Source organism: Lytechinus pictus, chromosome 13, assembly GCF_037042905.1.
Source record: "Lytechinus pictus isolate F3 Inbred chromosome 13, Lp3.0, whole genome shotgun sequence".
In the NCBI taxonomy this organism is placed as follows: domain Eukaryota; kingdom Metazoa; phylum Echinodermata; class Echinoidea; order Temnopleuroida; family Toxopneustidae; genus Lytechinus; species Lytechinus pictus.
This window is the reverse complement of record NC_087257.1, coordinates 14,659,045-14,682,036: the sequence shown is the minus strand read 5'-3', so window position 1 is coordinate 14,682,036 and position 22,992 is coordinate 14,659,045. Positions and strand designations below refer to the sequence as shown.

Here is a 22,992-nt window from a genome sequence, read left to right as displayed (position 1 = left end):
AGACGGATTGATCGGTTTTGTTAAATAAGAATTTCCTGTATATTTCTTTTAGTTGTGAATCCCCGTGCAATCAATCCATAGTTAATGGTAGATGTGATAAAAGCATGATCTAACATTTTAAGAACCGAAATAGGCAAAAATGTAAGTTTGGCCATTACCCCGATCTTTTTTGCAATCTTATTACAGGCCTGTAAAGTCCCAAGATAGGTTGTCATCCAAATAAATTCCTAAAAAGTTTATACTGTGAAGTTGAGTAATTTCAAAGTTATTAGGGCCAAGAGTATAATTTCAAGTTGTTTATCTTTATGCTTGCATGTACTAAACAACACATAATTGGTTTTTGATGTATTCGCAGTCAAATTATTGACCGACATCCACTCATTGATCTTATTAAGCTGTAAATTCATATCTCTAAACAGAAAATTAATATTACTACCAGACATAGAGACACACGTGTCATCTGCAAATAAAACACAAAACTTAGCATATTTAAATATTGGGAAATGATTCCCTCTATCATTGCAACTTTTGATAAGGTAGGCCCTATACTTACGCAGGAATCTCATCATATAGGCATTATTTTCTGCCAATGAATAAACAAGAAAATGGAAAACCGATTTTTTTTTTTCATATATTAATTCTAATAAACTACTTAAAACCCCACTTTCCGTGACAGTTGATAAAAAAAATTCGGCTCGAGATTTGCGCTTGCATCATTATTGTTAAAAATATATTAACCCATGCATCCTATTCATAATTTCGAAAGTGCTTAATATGTCCAGTTTTCAGACCTTAATATCAACACATTTCGCGCTATCATCAGGCTTATTACATAAATAAGACAATAACATATATCTGAATTCCTAATAATCAAATTGTCCCTTTTCTAGAATGGAATATCGACAAGCTTAGGGAGAGAAATAGGAAGATAGTCATCATTTTCATATTATAACATGATGTCCTTAAAATATCCTGGTTCTAGCTCAAAATATATCAGCTCGCGCTCGAACCATTCATTGCGCTCCATATCCACTTCACAATTTCCATACACAGTGCTTGAAATAGTGCATTAATTGACCCTTCTTCAGATCGGAATATCGTTTTTTAAGCTCGCGCTTCGCGCTCGCATTATTGATTTTAATAATAAAAGGAAATGTATTTAGAACGCCCAGAATCCAGATCGCATTATTAAATTTGGAAGATCTCCAATAACCAATCATTTTCATGATTTCCGAAACATTAACAGAGTGTCCCATTTTAAGGTCTAAACGTCAATTTTTTTTAATTCAACCTTGTTCATGATTACAAAAAGTGCCTAGAATTTCTAAGTTTTTGACAAAAATTTTCAGCTCACGCTTTGCGCTCGCTGAATGGGTAACTGCAAACAGTTCTTTACATGTCCCTTTTCAAACAAAAAATCATGCTCGCGCTTCGCGCTTGCAGTAATATTTTAGTTCCAAACGCATCTTCTTCAGGACCACACACATTGCTCAGAATGTTCAATGTTTTATATATATATATATAAATATATATACTATGTGTGTGTGCGGGGGATGAGAGAGAGAGAAAGAGAGAGTTTATGCAATCGACGCCCCTGTTTCCTTTATACGGTTATTTCGTTTCATATATGGAATGATGTATTGCAAAGCGAATCATTATCTTGAGTTTTAGACGTAAAAAAACTGTTCCACTGCGAATAACTTTTGCTACCTTGAGTTTTGATTTTAAAAGACAAACATGTATTCAGATTGCCTAAGAAAATTGATGGCATCATCAAGATAGAATTCAGAATAAAATCTAATCACAACAATAAATTGTAGATGAAAAATATTAATTGCAGAGAGAGAGAGAGAGAGAGGGGTGATCAGTCACATGATCAACCGGTAAGTAATAATATCAACCGATGTGCATATGTTAACTGAGTGCTTCAAGATTAAAATCAAGCTGGATGCTGCTTAATCAGAGATATGGCTGAAATAAAAGGTAAACATTATGATTCCTGTTGACTAAACATGATAAATATGACCGTAGTGAGCTTGTAAAGTATGTTTGTTGTCGGTGCAAAGGTTATGTATACTTCGATCTTGAACTAGAGAAAATCACGTTCGAGCTAGGCGACCAGTTAGTTCTATGCGCGGCATATTCGTGGCCAGTCTTCATGGGGGTGGGGGGGGCAGGGGGCAACTCCCATAGGCTAGCTACTCTACAAAATTCAAGCTAACCCCCCACCCTGGGGTTGCAGCCCATGGCCATTATCAAATAAATTTCTACGTGCTACTGCTGTGGTAATACAACCCTGAAACAAACAGAGCATGATAGAATAATATTACCTGTAACCATTATATGACAAACATTGCATGCATTATAAATGGCTTTGAGATTGCATCTCCGGTCGTATGAGATTGTATCTCCGGTTGTATCTCTGTAGGCCTATCTATAATTATGGCAAAAACTCACAGCACATTGCTATTCTACCAATCGGATACGTGCTATTTTCAATTTCAATATTAAATCTAGCAACCTGGATGATATTGGAAGTCACACAAAATTACGAGGTGAAATATATGTATATTTATGAAATTAGTTCCCTTGTGAATTTGAGGTCGTTTAGTTGATCCATCCTCACATAAAAATATCATGACAGGCGCTTGTTTGTGGAAAATGCTTATTCACCCTTGCACAGTTTTTTTTTTTCGTTTTCAGCCACAATAACCCTACCAGCCGAAAATATGAATGATATTATTTTCTCGCATCGATGAATATCAGCCATGCATGACATGTCAAGGTGCGGCAGTCCAAAGTACAATGCAAGTAATTTTGTTTTCGAGAATCCAAGCAGACAGCCTTTTGTCGCACTCTCAGCACTACAGGGATTTGTCATAACGCGTATACTAAACAAGTCACATAACTCTATTGTAGAAAATACTATTTCTATGTCACAAGACCTTTCTTATGACATGTATGAGTAAAAAACCCCAGAAGCCCACAATACTAAGGCATATCCTAGAATAATAGTCATGTAATAAACACTTTTCAAAAGTGCATATTCAAGCCTATATGCCACATTGTAAATCAATATTTACAGCCATCTGATATTAATTGCAATAACGCATTTAATCTATTTTTTTTTTGTAGATACTGTTGAGTGTTGGACCGGGGAGATGTCGGCCCTCCTCGCCAAGTCCCCGGCGCATGCAGCCAAACACTGCCACGAATACGAGAATGTTGTCCTGGCATACTACATCCCAAAGAAAGGCATCGAACAGACGAAACGATTCAAAGTTCGTCCGGACGACGTGTTTGTCATCAGCTATCCCAAAGTAGGTTAGTAAATCTCAAGTTCTATTAGAGGCTAAAGGTACATTTTCTTCCCATCGACCCAAATACTGATTTCGACCAATCAGTAGGACGCATTTGGGAGTTTCTATTGGGGCTTTATTTGTCTCGTTGCAAGAAATAATAATAATAAATCATCATGAGGTGTGTCGCAGTTGGTAATTCTGAGGGCCACGATTTACGTACAGATGGCGCCTATACTTATCGGCATATCAAAGGTGTGCCCCTAAATAAGACTTTATAGTCCCGTACCAAGAGATAAAATGATTTTTGAATCATGCTTATTCTTACAGTAATCATTGAAGAAAATGAATTTTTACTGGAAATCACTGTCTGATGTACATCTTTACACAGCGTAGCGTCCAATGTTAGGAGGATAGGACACCGATGACACATGGGCCTGAAGGGAGTGTATAGATTCCTGTCGCATAATGGCGACCATGGCCCTGATAGGGATTGTTGAATCCTTTCACAAAAATCATAGGCGGATCCGGGGGGCCGAGGGGCCCGCCCCCTCTATTGCCGGAGCAAAAAAAAAGAAAAAAAGCGGGAAAGAAAGAAAACATTAAAAAGAAGGGAAAAGAGAGGAGATAAAAGATTGAGGGGAAACATAAGAGGAGGAAAACGAGTGAATAAAATAAGATGAGGGAAAACTTGGAAAAAAATCTTTCATGTCATTATACAAAATTTTTGCTCGAGCATTGCGCTCACATTTCCTTTTAGGTGATTTACATATCTTGCTCAATATGGAGCTTAATATATCAAAATTGAAGTCAATATACAAAACACATTTCAGCTCGGAAGTCGAACTTTCATATTTTGTTTGATTTACAAATTTCAGTAATTATTTAGTTGGATACACATCTCGTTTAGGATTACAAACATTGCCTAGAATGTTTAAATTTTAGGACAAAATACATGAAATGAAAAACAAAATAGCTCGCGCTTCGCGCTCGCACTGTTCAAATAGAGCTTATGAGATTATTATATATTTATGTTGATTTATAAGAATAAAGCTCAGAAGTGACTATCAGGATTGTCCCTTCAAACAAACAAAAAATCAACTTCGAGCGGCCGATTGTGGGAAATGTGGCTGAAAGCAATTCCGCCCCGCCCCGCCACGCCCCCCCCCTCCCCTATTGACGAAGGCTGGATCCGCCCCTGCATAAACATGATAAAGGTGACCATATGGCTGAAGGGAGTGAAGAATCCTGTCGCATAACTAAAAATTTTTACACGTTTTTATATAGAGAACAGACTCAGAATCGGCATATGTAATTGAACAAGCTGTGTATCTTAATAAACATAATGTGAACGCGAAGTACAAGCTCAATTTTTTTATTTATATACTGACCCGAAAGGAAAATTTAAGTACTGTCCAAAATAGAAGAAAATTGTGGAGAGAATATCGATCTCATGATTGTGTTCCAGTTATTAGTAAACCTAATAATGGGTAAGTCATCGATATTAGTTTGATTTATTCGGTCCATCAACATGTATCAATCATGTCAATGTATCAACCAATCAAATCGGATGCAATGTTTTATTTTCATGTGAACAGGAACAACGTGGCTCCAGCAGAATGTAATGTTGGTACAGCTTGAAGGGGATCTCTCATTCTTCGAAGGGAAGCATATCATTACGATGGTTCCTTTCTTGGAAGTTTGCACTTTACCGGTGAAGATGACGGTGAGTATGAAAAGTAAACAGAATTGCCTCTGTCACATGCCATGATCGATCACAAGACAAGGCTCATGAATTTTTGTTAAAAAAATGTTAAAAATAAACTCATGGATTGTCTACATTTTAAGTTTTTATACATTTTTTTTTTTTACATAAATGATATATTTTAGTACAAAGACAAGGAAGAGGTAATGTCTGGACCAACAGGTGCGGAAATGGCAGACGCTATGCCAACCGATACACCTCGGATACTAAAAACACACGTGGTCCCAAGATGGCTCCCTGACGGACTCAAAGATAATCCTCTAGCGAAGGTGCTGTACATGGCTAGGAACCCAAAGGATACGGCTGTTTCTGGATATCATTATTGTCAACTGGTTAAGCCACTTCCGACGTATACGTGGCATGAATTCTTTGAGGAGTTCATCGCAGATAGAGGTAACTCTTCCACCTTGCCACTATCAATAATTTGGGACCAGAGGGCTTAGTATACCATGAATACCAATGGGAAAGGTTTATTGACCTCGTAACAAAAAAAATGCAATTGTATATTATCCTATGTTTTGTATTTTCATAAGCATTCCCTGTTTGTGGATTAATGATTAATATAGATCAGCAGGAACATGGGATCACTATAAGGATAACTGGTCGATGCAAATTTTATGAAAGCAATATTAATTTACAAATACGGCTAGAATAATAAAAATAAAGGATAAAACCAATAAAATGATATTCAGTAAGTTTATAGAAGTCAGTACACCAACAAATATTAAGTTTCCTTCTCTCATCATAATGTCACTATCAAGTGTAAAATAATGTCTTGCGCCACAATGAGAGATGGGGGAAATCAAACCAGGCGAAAATATTGATCATCTGCCATCAAATAAAAAAAAAAGCCCTTTGCTCTACATTTATGAATGCTTTGGATTGTTAGTATTATCCATAAAAACTATTAAAAGAGGAATGCATCAATCACGATTGGGGATGCAATAAACATGATTCAATGACTATCATGGTTGTGTTAGTAGGTGGGGCTTTGCAAAGTCACAACAAAATGGATTCAGAATTGCCATTTCTCATTCATTTTGCCTTGATTCTCAGCATCTCCGTGATCCAAACTTTTACAGCTTTTTACGGTTCTTGGTTCGAGCATACTCTTTACTGGTGGAAGTTCAGGAATCATCCCAACGTTCTCTTTCTCAAGTATGAAGACATGAAACAGGTATGTCTCTTTTCATCAATCTGTGACGTCACATAATTTTCCCAATGGACGAGAGCCACCGCCAACCTTACCACTGGTCTGCGACCCGATTTTGAACATTTTATAACATTATAAACATATAAAATAAGGATCAGGGTAACAGATGCTTATATCAACATTCTATAATATTTGCAAGAATTGATTTTGCAATAATGGTCAAATTTGTTGTGATGTTATTTAAGATTCTGAATTGAATTTGATTTGAAGAAGAACGACTTAGCCGTATTTTTTCATTAAAGTATTCATATAACGAATCAGAACTCGGGACTTTTGAATTTGTTCCATGGTGTCTCCCAAAGTCGGGACGTCGGCAAACCGTGGAGTGTGTGGCCTTGGCTTTCCACCGACCTCAAGAATCATGACAATGTTCGAATTGGCTTTGAGATGACTTCAAACTGTTTTCAGACCGACATCGACCGACATTAAACCGATCTCCAAATGACTTTAGACAGACTTCAAAATAATCAAATTATTATAAAGGTAGTTGTAAAGACATGGATCTGTTGTAAGTTTGATAGAGATGACATATTCAGTAGGCCCTATCTGTAATCTTGGTGTCCATTCTAAATCAATGATGTAGAAATACCACCGAATATAACTCACTGAGGTCACATTTCAATTTGTTTCATCCTTGGAGGACAACATTCGAATGAATATCATATTTTAATACAAAATACAAGAGGGGATATTTTCTGATTAAATAGGCAAGGTATTCCTCTTACTATGAATTCTCAAAACTGATTTGCTCTCAATACAATGTAATCGTTAAATAAATAATAGCCCATATCCCCAATTTAGTTTCTTTCATCAATTTGTTCTCAATACGTTGTAATCGTTTCATAAATAATAGCCCATGTCCCCGATTTAGTTTCTTGTCACACTGAATTGTTCGCAAACCCGGGGGGGGCAGTCAAATGTATTGCTATACACGTGCGTGACCAAATTCGCAATACGTTTTAATCGTTACATTAATAATTATATGCTGTGTCCCCAATTCATTTTCATTTACATTGCTAAATCAACCATGTTGGTTAGTCAGTGGATTATTTGAGCAAGGATAAATCTTAATGGTTAAAAAATCCCTGAAACTAAATATGTTCTGGGGTCTGTTGCAGAAAGAGTTGCAATCAATCGCAACTCTAAAAATCATGCGCAACTTGATTTTCAACCTATCAACAGCGCGCATTGGGGACTTGCGATTGATTTTTTGACTTGCGTTTAAATGCATCTCTTTCTACAACGGACCCCTGGTCAAAGAAATTTTTCTAGATTGAATGAAAGTGAATAAAATATTAGTTTTGATTAGTGAATCATGACATAATCATTTAAAGTGTAGGCCTACACATGCTCTTTCTGTTCAATTACAGGACCTGAGGAAAGCCGTGATTCAGATCACCGAGTTCATGGGGAAATCTTTACCAGACGACGTCATTGATCGCATCGTCAACGCGTCAAGTTTCAAGTTCATGAAGAGTAACAAGAGTATGAACCCCGATTTCGGTTTCAAAAAGCCTCTGGACCTCACCAAGGAGAAGTCATTCATGCGAAAAGGTAACTTATGGGGCGCGGTTTTACTGAAAGGGGAGGTTCGGCGAATTTTTCAAATGTGAAAATTATTTGTTTAATTGAAGGCGATGGGTACAGATTCACGTGTTTCCCAAGGGAACATGAACCTTTAAAAAATTAATTACCTCAAAGGCAACATGATATATGTTATGTTAATATGTTTATATAGGTCTATTGGAAGCGGTATAGGCTTAATGCGTAAATGAATAAGTGAAAACGAAATGAAATGAAAATATAGTAGTAGTAGCAGTAGTAGTAGTAACATGATATATGTTATGTTAATATGTTTATATAGGTCTATTGGAAGCGGTATAGGCTTAATGCGTAAATGAATAAGTGAAAACGAAATGAAATGAAAATATAGTAGTAGTAGCAGTAGTAGTAGTAGTAGTAGTAGTAGTAGTAGCAGCAGCAGCAGCAGCAGCAGCAGCAGCAGCAGTAGTAGTAGTAGTAGCAGCAGTAGTAGGCCTATAGTAGTAGAAGTAGTAGTAGTATTAGTAGTAGTATATGGTAGGGCTTAGTAGTAGGGTGTAGTAGTATAATCATTGTATATAATTAGAATATCTTTAAAGAATTGATGCATGTTTGTTGGTATAGGCCTAATGCATGGATTTTATCACATTGAAATGAAATAGATACATGTGCTGGCAAATATCAGTATAGCTTCATCTTGCGCCCTGAACTCATCGATTCCGTCACCTTTGGATATCCCGAAATGCGTCATTCTGCTCTTATTATTATACACGCTAAAATTACTTCAATTTCAATCGGCGCTATCGTTGGCTGCATCAAATTAGAGTGATACAAAATGTTATAATACTTTATTCTATCTACTTGAATTCAATTTTTGATGACTTATTTTTGCCTGAAAACGATACTTCTCGACGCATCTGTTGAAAAAAGGAATAAACGGTATTAATAGTCAGAAAATCCTTACACTTAAAGGATGCTCCGGGCTGAAAACATTCATATTTGAATAAAAAGAGTAAAATTCACAGAGTAAAATGCTGAAAATTTCATCAAAATCTGATAACAAATAACGAAGTTATTGAATTTCAAAGTTTAGCAATATTTGGTGAAAAAAGTTATGCACGTTGTCATGAATATTCATTAGGTGGGTTGATGATGTCACATCCTTACATTCCATTTTTCTTATGTTATAACATGAATTGTTTCATTTTTTTCATACACGTGTAAATGATGTGTCTCCATTATGATGAAATAAGTTGAAGCAATCAATAACTAATGCACATAATCAGTTATCAATCCAATTGTTTTAATTCTTGGTAGAATTTTTTTTGAATAAACCCCATTTCATATAATACAAAGAACATGTGGGGATATGACATCATCAGCCCACATGATAAATATTCATGAAGACATGCCTTGAACTGTTTTACCAGTATAATGCAAATCTTTAAATTTCATTAACTTTGTTATTTATTTTCCAATTTCGATCAAATTTTCAGCACTTTGCTCTGTGAATTTTACTCTATTTATTGAAATATAAATATTTTCAGCTTGGAGCATCCCTTTGATCTAATCTGCGGTCAGATTTATGGAAAGTTATAAAATATTTATTTCGAAAGAAGTTGTCCAGTAGGCCTATCTCTATAAATCAAGGATAATCGGTATCAACAACCCTCAATCATAAATATAGATAATGAATAGACGTCCACGGGGGGGGGGGGGGTAATATCCTGAAGACAAAAAGTTTGTAAAACACTATCATTTTCATAAATGGAACGTCTTTTGATGTGTAATGTGTGTGTGTGTGTATTTGAGTTTTGTCAGACGTGTATCAATCAGATATGATTATTTACGTCTGGGACCGACCTTTAACGTCACCATCCGAAAGACGTGACCAGGGCTCGAACCTCGAACCTCTGCATCAATTTGTAACTTCCCCACAGCTTGGATTACAGGCGCACGCCACAACGCCCAGTGTAAATATACCTAAACATCAGCCTGAAAATTAGTCGTTGGCTTTTAACCATGCTGGATAGAACACAGCGTCACACAGTGCGTTCGTAGTGTGGACTTGATCGAGTGAAAATAGTATTCACTCTGTTCAAGTGTTCGAATTTAACAGTGTGAAGCAGGGGTGGAGCGAAGTTGAAAGTGGGGGGGGGGCACAGGGAAAAAGGGCACCTTTTCCTTCGAAAAGGGCACTTTCTTAAAACAAAGAAAAAATAATGTATCTCCAGTGGTGTAATGAGCCAAAATTTTTGAGGGGGCTTAATATGTCGTATGACGTAAAATTAATAAGCTGCGAGCAAAGCGAGCGAGAATTTTTTTGACATTTTATAACGAAAATCCAATTTTGTGATAGATTTCGACATATTAAAATTCACCCAGTCTCTCTTTCCTTTTCTTCCCTTTTCTCTTTTTTGTCTTGGTTTTGATTTTTTTTTTTTTTTTTTTTTTTTTTTTTGGGGGGGGGGAGCCCCCCCCCATCTGAACGTCACTTCTTATATACCCCACTCACATGACTCATATACTAGGATTATTCTCACAAGTTTATTTCCTTCATCAGTTATAACTAGTAGTAAGAAATAAAAATTAGAATATTGTTTTCTTGTTTAAAAGGGGCACTCGTTAACAACTAAAAGGGTCCTTCTCAGGTGAAAGGGGCACAGAACATGTTCGCGTGGGGCACTAATTCGAGAAATGGCACTTACAAGAAGGCACTTGCTCACACATAAAACGGGCCCTTCTCAGGAGAAAGGGGCACAGAACACGTTCGAGAGGGGGTATTTTTTGGAAATATTGGCACTTATACGAGAATGGGCACTTGGTAACACCTAAAACGGGTCCTCCTCAGGTGAAAGGGGCACAGTACACGTTCGTGAGGGGCACTTTTCTTGGGTAAAATGGGGCACTGATTCGAGAAAGGGCACTTACAAGAAGGCAATAAGGGGGCACTTGCTTACACTAACGGGTCCTCCTCCGATGAAAGGGGCACAGTACACGTTCGTGAGGGAGCATTTTACTTGCATAAAAAGGACACTTTCAGTTCTTCAAAAAGATCCCCATGGATCGCCGCCCCTGGTGTGAAGATATTTTCACACTGTGGTACACTGCGTTCTTTCCAGTAGGGTTATACACATTGGATATCTGTAGTAAATGGTTGGAAATATAATTTTTGATTGAATATCGATTGTTGTTCTTGTTTCATCTCATTTTGTCTTTATTGAAGGACTAACTTAAAAAAATGAAACTTAGAGAAAATTCTCTTACACATGCCGAGAGAAGGGATAAACTTGAATAACATATTCCTACGAATCCATACGCTGACACCCCTTCATTCAATTCAATTCAGTTCTTTATTTCTTTTCCATTCAAACGTAATACAAAGTAATATAAATCGGGTACAATTTTACAGATGAACATTCTTACCTTGTAAATAAAAAACAGTATAAAATTGAGCATAAACGGAAATGAGGGGGGGTCTACTAAAAGCAATGCTTGTAAAGTGTGGATCCCCTTGGAAATGAAAAAAATGTAAATTGTCGACTTAATTATATATGCGTATACAGGAAAGAAAAAAGAGAAGGAACGAAAAGGTGAAAATCTTATTGATGTAAACATATATTAAATTACTGACCAGATGCAAGGCTAGTCACACAAAGAGGTCTCTGCTACGAAGGATATATTGCGCATTAGACATTCTTTATGGGTTTAAGACGTGGAATCCAAGCAAATAATCTTATTTTGGTTTCAGACGCAAAGAAAAAAAAAGACAACTTTCCACAGCGAAAACATATGATTCCACTATGTAATCGACATTAATCTGAAATATTATCAGGATTATATGCCTTCTGTTCTTATCATGTTTTCCAGGTATGGTTGGAGATTGGAAGAATTACTTCACAGAAGATCAAAATCGTCGATTTGATAAACTCTATGAGGAAAAGATGGCCGGATCTGGACTTGAATTTCGATTCGATTGATAATCATCACCACGAATATTTATATATTGACTTTCTAGATAATTGTTTATATATTTATATGCACTAAGAACACACTTATGCTTGTAAACATCACAATATTCAAATTGGGTGATTTCAAGTTCAGTTATATTGTTTTCGGTGAATCTTACAGTAATATGATTTTTTTCCGGGGGGGGGGAGCCAGTGGCGTAGCTACGGGGGGGGGGGGGGGGCTGGGGGGCACGTGCCCCCCCCCCTGAGATTTGGTGTGCCCCCCCCCCCCAGGTGCCCCCCTGAAAAAAATTGGCAGAGCAAAAAAAAAAGGAGAAAGAAGAAAAAAAAGTAAAGAAGAAGAAAGACAGAAGAAAAAAAAGAAGAGGAAAATAAGAGGAGGAAGACGAGTGAATGAAATAATGTGAAGGGAAGACTTGCAAAAAAAAAAACAAATCTTTCATGTTACTATATAAAACTTTTGCTTGCGCTTCGAGCCAGAATTGCCTGTTCGATGAAATTCATATCTTGCTCAATAGGCTGATATGGAGCAAGTTTTGAAGTCAATATACAAAATATATTTTAGCTCGGACATCGAGCTCTCATCATTTTTTTTCATTAACAAATTTAAGTGTTCTAGCTGTAAAATGTCCCTTTTATAGTCTACATATCAGCATTTTTAAGCTCACGCTGCGTACGTGGTCAAATTTTTTGATTTGCCAAGTTCCTATTGTCTACCTATATTTCATAATGTTCCATTAAACAAATGTATTCAGACTGCCCAGATTCTAGGTCTAAATCTAAAACATGCGCGATAACCTGCATGTTCTTTATATTAAATGTACTTAAATTATCCAGTTTCACATCAGAATATCAATAATTGTCTGCTCACGCTTCACGATCGCATTATCAATGATACCCAATTAACTATATCCTATTTATGATTTACAAAATATGAATAGAGTGTCCCGCTTTTAGGTCTAAAATCTCAATTTTCTTCCTCTCGCGCTTCGCGCTCGCATCAATTGTTTAGTTACATACCTATCCCCTTTATTAATACAAAAAGTGCTTAGAATGACAATTTTTTAGGTCGGAATGTCAAAAAAAAATTGCTCGCGCTTCGCGCTCGCATTATTGAAATATATACCGTCTTCGTGGGTAACTGTAAGCAGTCCTTAACAGGTCCCTTTTCGATAATGCTAGAACAGTTAATAAAAATTTCTGCTTGCGGTTGGCCTTCGCAGTAACCATCTAGTTACATACGAATCTTGTTCAGGATCACACATAACATATTGCACAGAATATTACATTTTCAGGACAAAATACATGAAAGTAACCAAAACAAATCGCTCGCGCTTCGCGCTCGCACTTTTTATAAGGCTTATGAGATTATTTCATGTTTATGTTGTTCTATAAGCCTAGAATAAAACTAAGAAGTGACTGATCGGGGGAAATATAGGTGAAGATAATTTCGGGCCCCGTCCCCTATTGGCGAAAGTCGGATCCGCCCTTGTGACACATACACACACAACATAAAAAATGGTGCCCCCTGAAAAAGCAAGGACCCCCCAGCGCCCCCCCCCCCCCCCCAGGAAAAAAATCCTAGCTACGCCACTGGGGGAGGGGGTGGCTGCTGATTCTAGTCCGAACTGTATTGTATTGTATACTTTTCAACGATATTGTTGAAATAAAGTAAGTCATTAAGTCACAAAGTAAGTGAATAAAATATGCATTTTTTGGTATTATCATCATTGGCATCATGTGGTTAAAATAATGGAAATCAGCTATATTCTTTTGCTATTCAAAGTGTATTATTGGCCAAATCTTTAATTTTAGATATGTGTCCCTATTGTATCATTAATGGATTACGTGTGTTGCGTATTTTGAAATACTTGGAAATAAAGCACATGTTAAACTCACAACTTGGATGACTTGAAACTTTCTCTTTGTGTGTTTGAATTAGCAAGATTTCATTGAACAATTGTCATGATTGTGGAGACAAACTACCTCTGTGTACACAGTCATGTCCGACTTTTCTATGAAGTATCATTTCTGGAGGTGGGGGTGCTATCCGCGTATAAGGGGGGGGGGGGGGCTGGGAACTTTGTAACTTGACCACATTGATTTTTTCATAAAACAAAGAAAACAACAACAACAAACTTAACCGACGAGAACGTGCGCCCAGTCTCGTAAAATGGAAAATCAAAATCGTCAAGTATAGACTCGGTAAGGAGAATGAGTGATGTGCTGGAAGGGCAAGTCCACCTCAACAAATACTTTATTTGGATAAAGAGATAACACTTCAAACAAGTACAATTATACTGGAAATTCAATAAAAATCGGAAGTAATATGACAAAGAAAAATTGTTACATTTACCCCCCTTTATTTCATAAAACAGTGTATATCCTAGTCCGTGTGCAAATGGGGGAGCTGATGACGTCACCCACTCACTATTTATTCATTCATTCAAAACAATCCACTTTTTTAATTTCAATGACTCGAGGTGGACTTACCCTTTTAAACACAGTCTTCCATCCAAAACATAGGGTGACAATTCCCCGTGATTCGACGCCCACATTATATTATGTTTTGGGCATCCATATCCGCTACGGCCTGGGATAAACATTAGATTTTCCTTTTTGAAAGCAGGAGTTTCCAAACTCTACATAAAGAACAACAAGATCAAGGACTCCTATTTCCTTTTCAATGTGCCCATTTATACCACATGTGCAATTAGTAAAGGATGGAGTCGGTTTCGCCGTGCGGTGTGACTGTGCCTCTGCCTTTTCGCTCCACGTCGCACGACGGATTCAAGAACATAGCAAATTAATTATGGAATACCCTTCATGGCAATGGACAACCAAGAGGTCTTTGTCAAAGATTGGTGAATCAAAATAGCATTTTCGTCCCGGACTCTGGACAAACGTCCTATTTGCAATTATTATTCGTCAGCTCCGATCAACTGCTGTTCCGGTTCACCAATTTTCGATACTTGAATCTGTCGTGCGTCGCGATGCGGAAAATCTCCATCCTTACTAAAAAAGTGACTTTATGATATTATTTGCGAAACGTTTTTACCCACAACGAGCTAGTCCACTTATAACGAGAGCCTCAGACTGGCCAATATCTCAACCGCGTTTACATTTTCTGAAGTCTAGATATGCGTTCTTTGTCACTTAATTGTCAACTTGAATTTGAAAAAAAATTGTAAAGTAAAGAATGGTTCCTTCAATTTTGAAAGCCTGATTGGAGATCAGGTTAAAAAATATATTGCACCCTTTTGTGTTTATGACCTAACCACTGATAAGCTAAATCGCACTGGGGGCCGTTTCATAAAGCTGTTCGTAAGTTAAGAGCGACCTTAAGGACGACTGGTGAACCTTTCTTACGCGCTTAACCAAATCGCCAATGAATATACCATTTACCACAAGAAAGGATCACCAGTCGTTCTTAAAGTCGCTCATAATACGAACAGCTTTATGAAACACCCACCATGAGGGCCAAATTCGAACTAATGCTGCAGTCACACGTCCGGCGAAACTGATTCTAGACATTAAGCCATTAGGTTATTATTAATAACAAACCATCGGTAGTTTTAGAGGCAGTTTCGTTGGTTTAACTGTAGCATACTTAACTTGTGCATTATGAAAACGCGATGGGAGGCGTGGAGGCGAAGTATCAGTCGTGAAAAAAGAGGAGAAAGGGGAGAAAATGAAGAAAGAGGGGACTAAGGGAGAGGCATGTGGCATGTAACCCTATGTATAATACTACTATCACTTGATATTTAAAATATTTATTTAGCCTTCGTCTTGTACCCCCCCCCCCTCTCCCTATCAATATATACATTCGCCGCCCCTGCAGTGCAATAATCTGACGGCTGCACTTAACTGACACATCCGGATTGTTTGTAGCATAGGTCCTATACCGTCCTACACATTTTTCATTTCTCATCAACTATAGGATAGTTTTCCAGTATGAATGGGGCTACATGATTCCGATTATCCACACCACACCTGCACATGGAATAGATTAGTTGAAATAATTTAAACGGGATCCGACGGATGCTGAAGCCATAGTACCTGTTAAGCAACTGAGTTATCTGGAGAGTTATTCAGTGATGTAGGCTTATAGCTAGCAGAATTTTACATTCAATTCTACGCGCCAAAGGAGGCTGCCACAGTTAATTTCTTCAGGTAAAAGCCCCAACAACTAGCATAATCTGCCATGGCGTCTGACACTGACACAGTGACTGGCGACATATCTTCGGCAGGTTTCGACTACGACGACTGGTCAGATGTGGTCGAATTGGCCAGTCAACTCCTGACGACATTCCGGGTAGGCTTTTCACTCGTCACCATCATCTTGGTCGTCGGCCTGGTCGCCAACGGGTTTGTTCTCTATGCCATCCTGCGAAGCAAGAAGTTACGGAATACTGTCTACAACGTGTACATCGTCAGCCTCTCTGTTTCAAATTTTATTTTTCTTCTTGTCTGGGGACTGACCGATGCAGTCATTTACGGGATATATCTTCACAAGCAATTGTTCCACGTCGTGACGGACTCGAATATTAGGAAACTGATCGAAGCATGTGAATCGGTAGGCTTACATCAATCTCATTCTCTCAGTAAAGATACTCCATTTTTCACAATTTGAATTTAAGAAAATGTATGTTTATCTAAAAGAAGTGTTGTATAAAAGATTGATTTAGAATCAGATATCTTACTTACTTTATCCTCTTCTCACTTGGTAGTGTACACAAGGCCTAGATCTACAGCCGAACGCCAGTTTCTTCTGTTCTGGGCGAGTATGCCAGCCCATTCAAAGTTTGTTTGATTTGTTTCATTTCTTGTTCTATGGTCCTCCGTCATGTCCCGTTTGGTCTGCCCCTCCTTCTTTGCCCTTGTGGTGTCCAGCATAGTAATGTATTGTATGCCTGGTACTGTCCATGCGCATTATGTGTCTCGACCATCTCCACCTTTCTCGAGTTATTTCTATGTTGATGTCATTGAATCCTATTTTTTTTCTTGTACTTCCTTGTTTATTAGTATTTGTGGCCATCTTATATTTCAAATTCTGCGCCCTCCCCTCAAAGTCCCCTAGCTTTCACTCTATTGTTCTGTTGACCTTCCATGTTTCTGCTCCATAGAGTAGTACCGTCCGCACATTACTTCGGCACAGTTTTATGTTTGTAGTTCTTGATATCTGTCTTGCTTTCCATATATTGTTCAAATTGTTTAATGCACTTGCTGCTTTCCCAATCCTTACTTTGAATTCCACCATGATGTCTCCACTGTTGTTTAGAGTGTTACCCAAATAACAAAACCATCAACCTGTTCGATGTTTTTCTCATTTACTTTAACAGATTGTTTGCATTTCCAATTTATCATCATCAGTTTTGTCTTCTCATTTATTTTGGGTCAAACCTGGCTGACTTCAAACCCTGCTCTATGTGTCTTTCCTTGTATTTGGTTTCTAGTATGTGATGTCAGACAGATGTCATCGGCAAAGCCTAAATCTTCTAGGAAAGTCGTCAATGTCCATTGTATTCCTGCATTGGTTCCAGTAGATCTCCGCATGACCCAGGTTAAGAAAAGAAAATGTGGTAGAATACACCCCTACCTTACTTCTGAAGTTATTTTTAACCAATCTGAATGCTCCCCATCATGTCTGACTGTGCACGTGAAAACCTTGTTCATGATTATGTTCACATATTTTGATGGTATTTCATAACTGCTTAATATTTTCCATAGTGTCTTTCTGTGGATACTATCAAACACTTTTTCAAAGTCTATCTATACGAAGTTTAAGTATGTGCTTGTTTTCCATTCTAGACTCTGTTCAATTATTGTTTGGGTATAGTAAATATATTGTCAGGACCTGTTTGTCATGAAACCGACCCGTTCCTCCCATAATTGCCGGTCTATCAGATGTCAATGGGGTGCCAACAATCGGATCCAACTTCGTCTGACAAAATGTGGTAGACCGTCAATAACGTTGCCCTAATGTTGGCAAGTAATGGCATCTTCCCCATTGTTAATGCTATTTTGCTCTAATCTTTTAACAGAGTACTATGGTGATTAATTGTTTCATGATAACGGCACTGGCAGTGGATAGATACGCCATCGTTGCACATCCCCAGGCTCTGCATAACAGGAGAACGGTAAAGAACGCCCTCATCGGCTGTGGCATTGTCTGGGCTGGTAAGTCAAGCATTTGGTATTAAAGACACAAAAATATTGAATGATATCTAGGAATTAAGAACCAGGATATTCAAAGAGAACTTCTTTCAATTTCTTCATTTTGCTCTGAGAGCGCACATCATCGGCAATCATTCAATTATCTATGGAAGGCGTATGTAGCAAAGCCTAACTCAGATCAAGAATATGGCGGTATTTTTAATACACATGTCGCCTTCCATAACTATATTTGCGCAAAATGACAATTTTTTTAAATCTAAACATGCAAATGAGAGATCTTTTTCCCCCAAAATGTTGATAGGACATTAACAAAAAATACACAGTAAAGATCAAATTAAATTACCTAATAATTAAGAACTGGGTGTATATACTTTAATGGGATTAACTATCTCTTTCGTTTCTTTTCCCCCTTTCTCCTTCCTTTTCTCGGTGCTTTGGTGAAAATGAAACAGTTGGATTGCTGTCATCGTGTGCGGTTATTCCCATCGACCTGTTCACCACTCTGGAAACATTGTACTGCATCAATATCATCTTGTTCATATTTACCTTTGCCATTCCCTTCCTCATCATAATAGTGTGTTTCGGGTTAACCATCGGGGCTGCTGAAACGAAGCGAAACGCGTCGACTCTGTCCCTAACCAGTCGGCGAAGAATTGCACGCAAAACACGCTTCTTGGCGCTGATCGGATCAGTGTCGCTATCTTTCTTCATCAGTTGGGGCTATTGGCATGGCTACTACTTAGCGATATGGCCACATGTTCTCAAGGGTGACTTCTATCACCGTAACGTGGTGCTTCACATTTCCTTAAACATGTTAACCGATGTCCTCGTCCTCTTCAACGCGGCGCTCAATCCAATTCTCTACGTTCTCAATCAACCTCACATGAAGCGCCATCTGGCCAGTTTGTTTCCTTGCGGACGTAAAAGTACACAACACGCGGCGGCTGAAATGAACAATGGACGATCTGATGGAACAACAGAAAGTGTGTCCGTTACGCCAAACGATGACGGTGTCGCTTTCAATGTTGCGGAAGAATCACTGGCGGAAACTGTTCTAAAATCTACATCTGGTATCTAGGAATGCAATATGGCGAACATAATTAGGTCCACGCGTCTCCAACATCTTCAACAGCAACATCGAATGACTAATATTTTCTTTTCAAACGATTGGACTGACAGGCCCAGGCAATTAAGTGGCAAACATATATATTGGGGGCTTGGGGCGCTTGCCCCCTCCCTCTCATTTTTTCACGACGAAGAAAAAGAAGAGATTGTTATGAAAGAAAAAGATAAGAGAGAAGGGTGAAATATGATATTATTTTCTGAATATTATGTCATGATCTATTGCAATTTTTTTTTTGTCATTGAAATGCCGAAATTTTGCTCGCTCGCAAGTTTTCATAGACATTGATGAAGGTGGAGGACCTTTTGGAACTTGCCACACAAAAAAATGCGATGGTCTCTTTGTAAGAAGCAATCACCCCTCTTAAAGTACTTTTTAAAATGTGAAGTCCATCCCATAACAACAATGCGATAATTGATGTAGGGAAGGAGAAGCACTGAAAATTTCATCAGTTAGTAAAAACGAAAGTTATGACATCGCTATATAAGTTTATTACCCTGGCATGTATGCACATGAGGGAGATGACGTCATACCTTTTCTTTTGTATGTGATTATGTAATATCAACAAAATATTTCAATTTTACTGTTGATAAAAAACCCTCTTCATTGATTCACAATTTTAACGGAAAATCGATTCAAACTGTACCGTTAATTTGGGAAAATTTAGAATATTGATTAGATTGAAACAAAAATATTTGTAACAGTGAGTGTATAACATCAATGGATCCCGTACTTAAAGGGATGGTGCGGGCTGAGAGTATTTGTAGCTTAATAAATAGAGTAGAATTCACTAAGCAAAATGCCGAAAATTTCATCAAAATCGGATAACAAATAACAAAGTTATTGAATTTTAAGTTTAAGCAATATTTTGTGAAAACAGTTGTCATGAATATTCATCAGGTGGGCTGATGATGTCACATCCCCACTTGTTCTTTTGAATCTTATTATATGAAATTAGGTTTATTCAATTTTTTTCCTCCAAGAACTAGAAAAATTGGATTGACAACTGATTTAGTGCATGAGATATTTATTGCTGCAACTTATTTCATTACAAGGGAGACATATTATTCACACAAGTATGAAATAATGAAAAAAATACGATTTTATGTAATAACATAAGAAAACGGAAAGTGGGGATGTGACATCATCAGCCCACCTAATGAATATTCATGACGACTGTTTTCACAAAATATTGCTAAACTTTAAACTTCCATAACTTTATTATTTGTTATCCGATTTTATTGAAATTTTCGGCATTTTGCTCAGTGAATTCTACTCTATGTATTAAGATATAAATATTTTCAGCCCGGACCATCCCTTTAAATGCCACCATTCAGTGTTATGCTTGTTTGATTACTCTCTAATTCTACCGAACTGTTTTGTCCGCGTGAATTTGACCTTTAACTATTCTGAGGTTCTAATAATAAATCAGAAAGTGAAAGAATCATAGTGTATGAAAGTTGACAAGAAAATCCACCAAAGGTATGATTCATTTTTTGTGACGTCACACGCGAGCTTATGTCACGTACTATAAATTCTGTAGCTTTTTTTTTCATAAATTTTAAATAGCTTTTACCTTAATTTGCATAAATATGACTCATCCCTTATGTCTACGTGTCTACGAAAACTGATACATGAGTAGGTCTCTTTGATTTCTAATTTCTTTTTATTTGTCTTTTTAGAAGTTTACCTGTTGAGAATTTGTTTTTTCTTTCATTAAAAATACGAAAAAAAAACTCTTGTCAATGCTGATTTGGAATGACACTTGGTGTTACTTATCCTTACTTTTTCTTGTTTCTTGAAAGCTATATGTTTCAATTTTTGTAAGTGATTTTGGTTAAATACTTATCTGAATTGAGAAAGATGTATCTTTTTGTTGGGATAAAAATCAATTAATTATTTGGATTTGAATAAAAAAATATATACAATTTGCTCTTTCTGGATTTTAATTGCCCCGCCCCCTTTGGGTGACATCCGGTGGGCCTATAGGCCTTGATACACCGTTGTGTATTCAAGCGGATTAGGAAACACTTGGCTTCCCCTCTTCTTTTTCTATTGAAGGATTCAATTGCACATTGCATTCATCAAGTTTGAAAGACACCATTTTGATATAAACCACATTTTTTTATGGAATTCATAGCGGTTTCGGAAACGCAACCTATATCAGGCTTTCCATATGGGTGTGTCTGTGTGTGTGTGTGCAGTTTTTCGGGGGGGGGGGGGTATTGATGCACTGGGTATAGATCCAAATACCAGATTCATCACAGGTGGCACTCTACAAAAATAATTGTCAAGCCTCCAAATTAAAGTTATTAACATTCATGGGGAACAATTTCCCGTTATGCTTAGGACCAAAGGACTGAATATAAAAATTCCTCAGGGTTTGGGTACCCCCCCCCCCTCCAGGATCGTCGTCTTGGAGTGTGTCATGGTATATCTTTCAAATCCAAACTCAATCAAAAACCTAGCAAGTGACCTGCTTACTTGGTGATTTCACACACATCAATAAAGTTGGCGGAGTACAGCAAGTCTGCATAAGCCGACTTAACCCAAGGCAAGACAAGACAAGACAAGATCAAGGTATGTGTGATGCCCCCTTCCAATATAGCTCAACATTGTCGCTGGTCAAAAGATGATGACCAGCCAAAATCTAGGCCTACTCATTCAACGCAGGTCGTTATTATAAGGAGGGGGGGGGCATCGGCCAAAAGCTCCTATATGAGAAAATATCGTTTAAATTTGGTCTGCCCACACAATATATCCGTCAAAAACAGTGGCGTAACAGGCGGGGGGGGGGGGGGGCAAGTTGCACCCCAGGCGGATTTCGATCACCGGGAAAATAACCCCCAAAAACGGGAAAAGAGCAAGGGGAGGAAGAAAGAAAGGGAAAGAAAAAAGAGGAAATGGGGAAAGGAAAGGGAAAGGGAAAAAGTGGGAAAAAACTAAAAAGAAACATAACAAGGGAAAAGGAAGGAAATAAGAACATGAATTATGAGTAAGAACAAATCATCCCGAAAAGCTAATAAATTAGAATGATCAGTTAGCAATTGTAAGAACGGGAAATAAATTAAAATAAAGATGACGAAAAGGCACACAAAAGTGGGAAATGATGGTAGAATGGAATGAGCCAAAAGCTAACATAAAAAATGAAGACAAGGGACAAGATAACACGACAAGGCTGCCGAGGATTGAAAATAAAGAACGGGAAGAAAGATGAGTGACATATAACATTGTGTATGAAGTCCATCATAAGCTTGCTAATTCTCCAAAGCTAAATTTAGTTAGATTCTCATGAAAATTAGGTGTATTTTTTTCTCGCTCGCCCAGAACATATATTAAGCAACTTTTTACCACATGCGCCATACTGACCCCCTCAAAATTTTTGCCTCATTACGACATTGCCTGTTCAAACCATTATGACCGGGAAATCTTGGGCTCTTAACATAATATAATCGGCTGCGAAGTTTTGTATCGGTGGTTGCGCCAACAACAGAAGAGGGCGCACTATCTTTGGCCAAGTAAAACTTACATACATGACGTGAAAGCCTCGTACACAAAACACCCAAAGAGCCAGTTTATCACTGCTGGGGGATGTATGTGCATAGGTATGTGGTGAAAAATATAAGCATGTAATCATGGGAAAATTGTATACTTTTTTCAACCCTTGTAAGTACTTGAAAGGGCATTCACCCTATCAAAAATGTTTTACTTCAGGGGGAGCATGACAAATTGTACTCTGAGATGGAAGAAGCGCCTAATTTTTGTGCCGTCGGTCTATTTAGAAAGTCGGCGCATGGTGTACGTGTACCTACTACTGAACTTCCTTTGCCCAAATTGGGAAGATATATCAATGATTTGGAACTATTTTTTGACTGGCGGAAGAATTGGGGCTATTTTACTGT

The 22,992-nt window shown here is 37.7% G+C and overlaps 2 protein-coding genes across 4 annotated transcripts; both read left to right on the top strand.

Moving 5' to 3' along the window:
* The first annotated feature begins 1,870 nt into the window (after window positions 1-1,870).
* On the top strand, window positions 1,871-13,690 carry LOC129275046 (sulfotransferase 1C2-like). 2 transcript variants are annotated; one of them, XM_064108441.1, is made up of 7 exons: window positions 1,871-1,983; window positions 3,136-3,324; window positions 4,898-5,025; window positions 5,190-5,457; window positions 6,147-6,241; window positions 7,648-7,831; window positions 11,690-13,689. In XM_064108441.1, exons 1-7 carry the CDS (start codon window positions 1,968-1,970, stop codon window positions 11,797-11,799), a joined length of 990 nt encoding a protein of 329 aa, XP_063964511.1. In that variant the 5' UTR covers window positions 1,871-1,967; the 3' UTR covers window positions 11,800-13,689. The 2 variants fall into 2 exon arrangements, with proteins under 2 accessions (XP_063964511.1, XP_063964512.1); XM_064108442.1 differs by lacking the exon at window positions 1,871-1,983 and adding an exon at window positions 2,913-3,019 and having other exon boundaries at window positions 11,690-13,690.
* Window positions 13,691-15,756: 2,066 nt separating this feature from the next.
* Window positions 15,757-22,026, top strand: LOC129274060 (N-formyl peptide receptor 3-like). Of its 2 annotated transcripts, XR_010295418.1 has the most exons (4): window positions 15,775-16,366; window positions 17,835-17,970; window positions 18,420-19,990; window positions 20,242-22,026. XR_010295418.1 is itself a non-coding variant. In XM_064108249.1 (3 exons), the coding sequence occupies exons 1-3, from the start codon at window positions 15,995-15,997 to the stop codon at window positions 19,043-19,045; spliced, it is 1,134 nt and encodes a 377-aa protein (XP_063964319.1). In that variant the 5' UTR covers window positions 15,757-15,994; the 3' UTR covers window positions 19,046-20,669. The 2 variants fall into 2 exon arrangements, 1 of the variants encoding a protein (XP_063964319.1); XM_064108249.1 differs by having other exon boundaries at window positions 15,757-16,366; window positions 18,420-20,669.
* The last annotated feature ends 966 nt before the right edge of the window (window positions 22,027-22,992 follow it).

Coding starts and splice junctions, on each gene's coding strand:
- LOC129275046 (XM_064108441.1), top strand. Junction 6,242..7,647: donor AGTATGAAGACATGAAACAG/GTATGTCTCTTT, acceptor GTTCAATTACAG/GACCTGAGGAAAGCCGTGAT. Junction 7,832..11,689: donor GAAGTCATTCATGCGAAAAG/GTAACTTATGGG, acceptor CATGTTTTCCAG/GTATGGTTGGAGATTGGAAG.
- LOC129274060 (XM_064108249.1), top strand. CDS start 15,995: ATGGCGTCTGACACTGACACAGTGACTGGCGACATATCTTCGGCAGGT. Junction 16,367..17,834: donor TGATCGAAGCATGTGAATCG/GTAGGCTTACAT, acceptor ATCTTTTAACAG/AGTACTATGGTGATTAATTG. Junction 17,971..18,419: donor CTGTGGCATTGTCTGGGCTG/GTAAGTCAAGCA, acceptor AAAATGAAACAG/TTGGATTGCTGTCATCGTGT.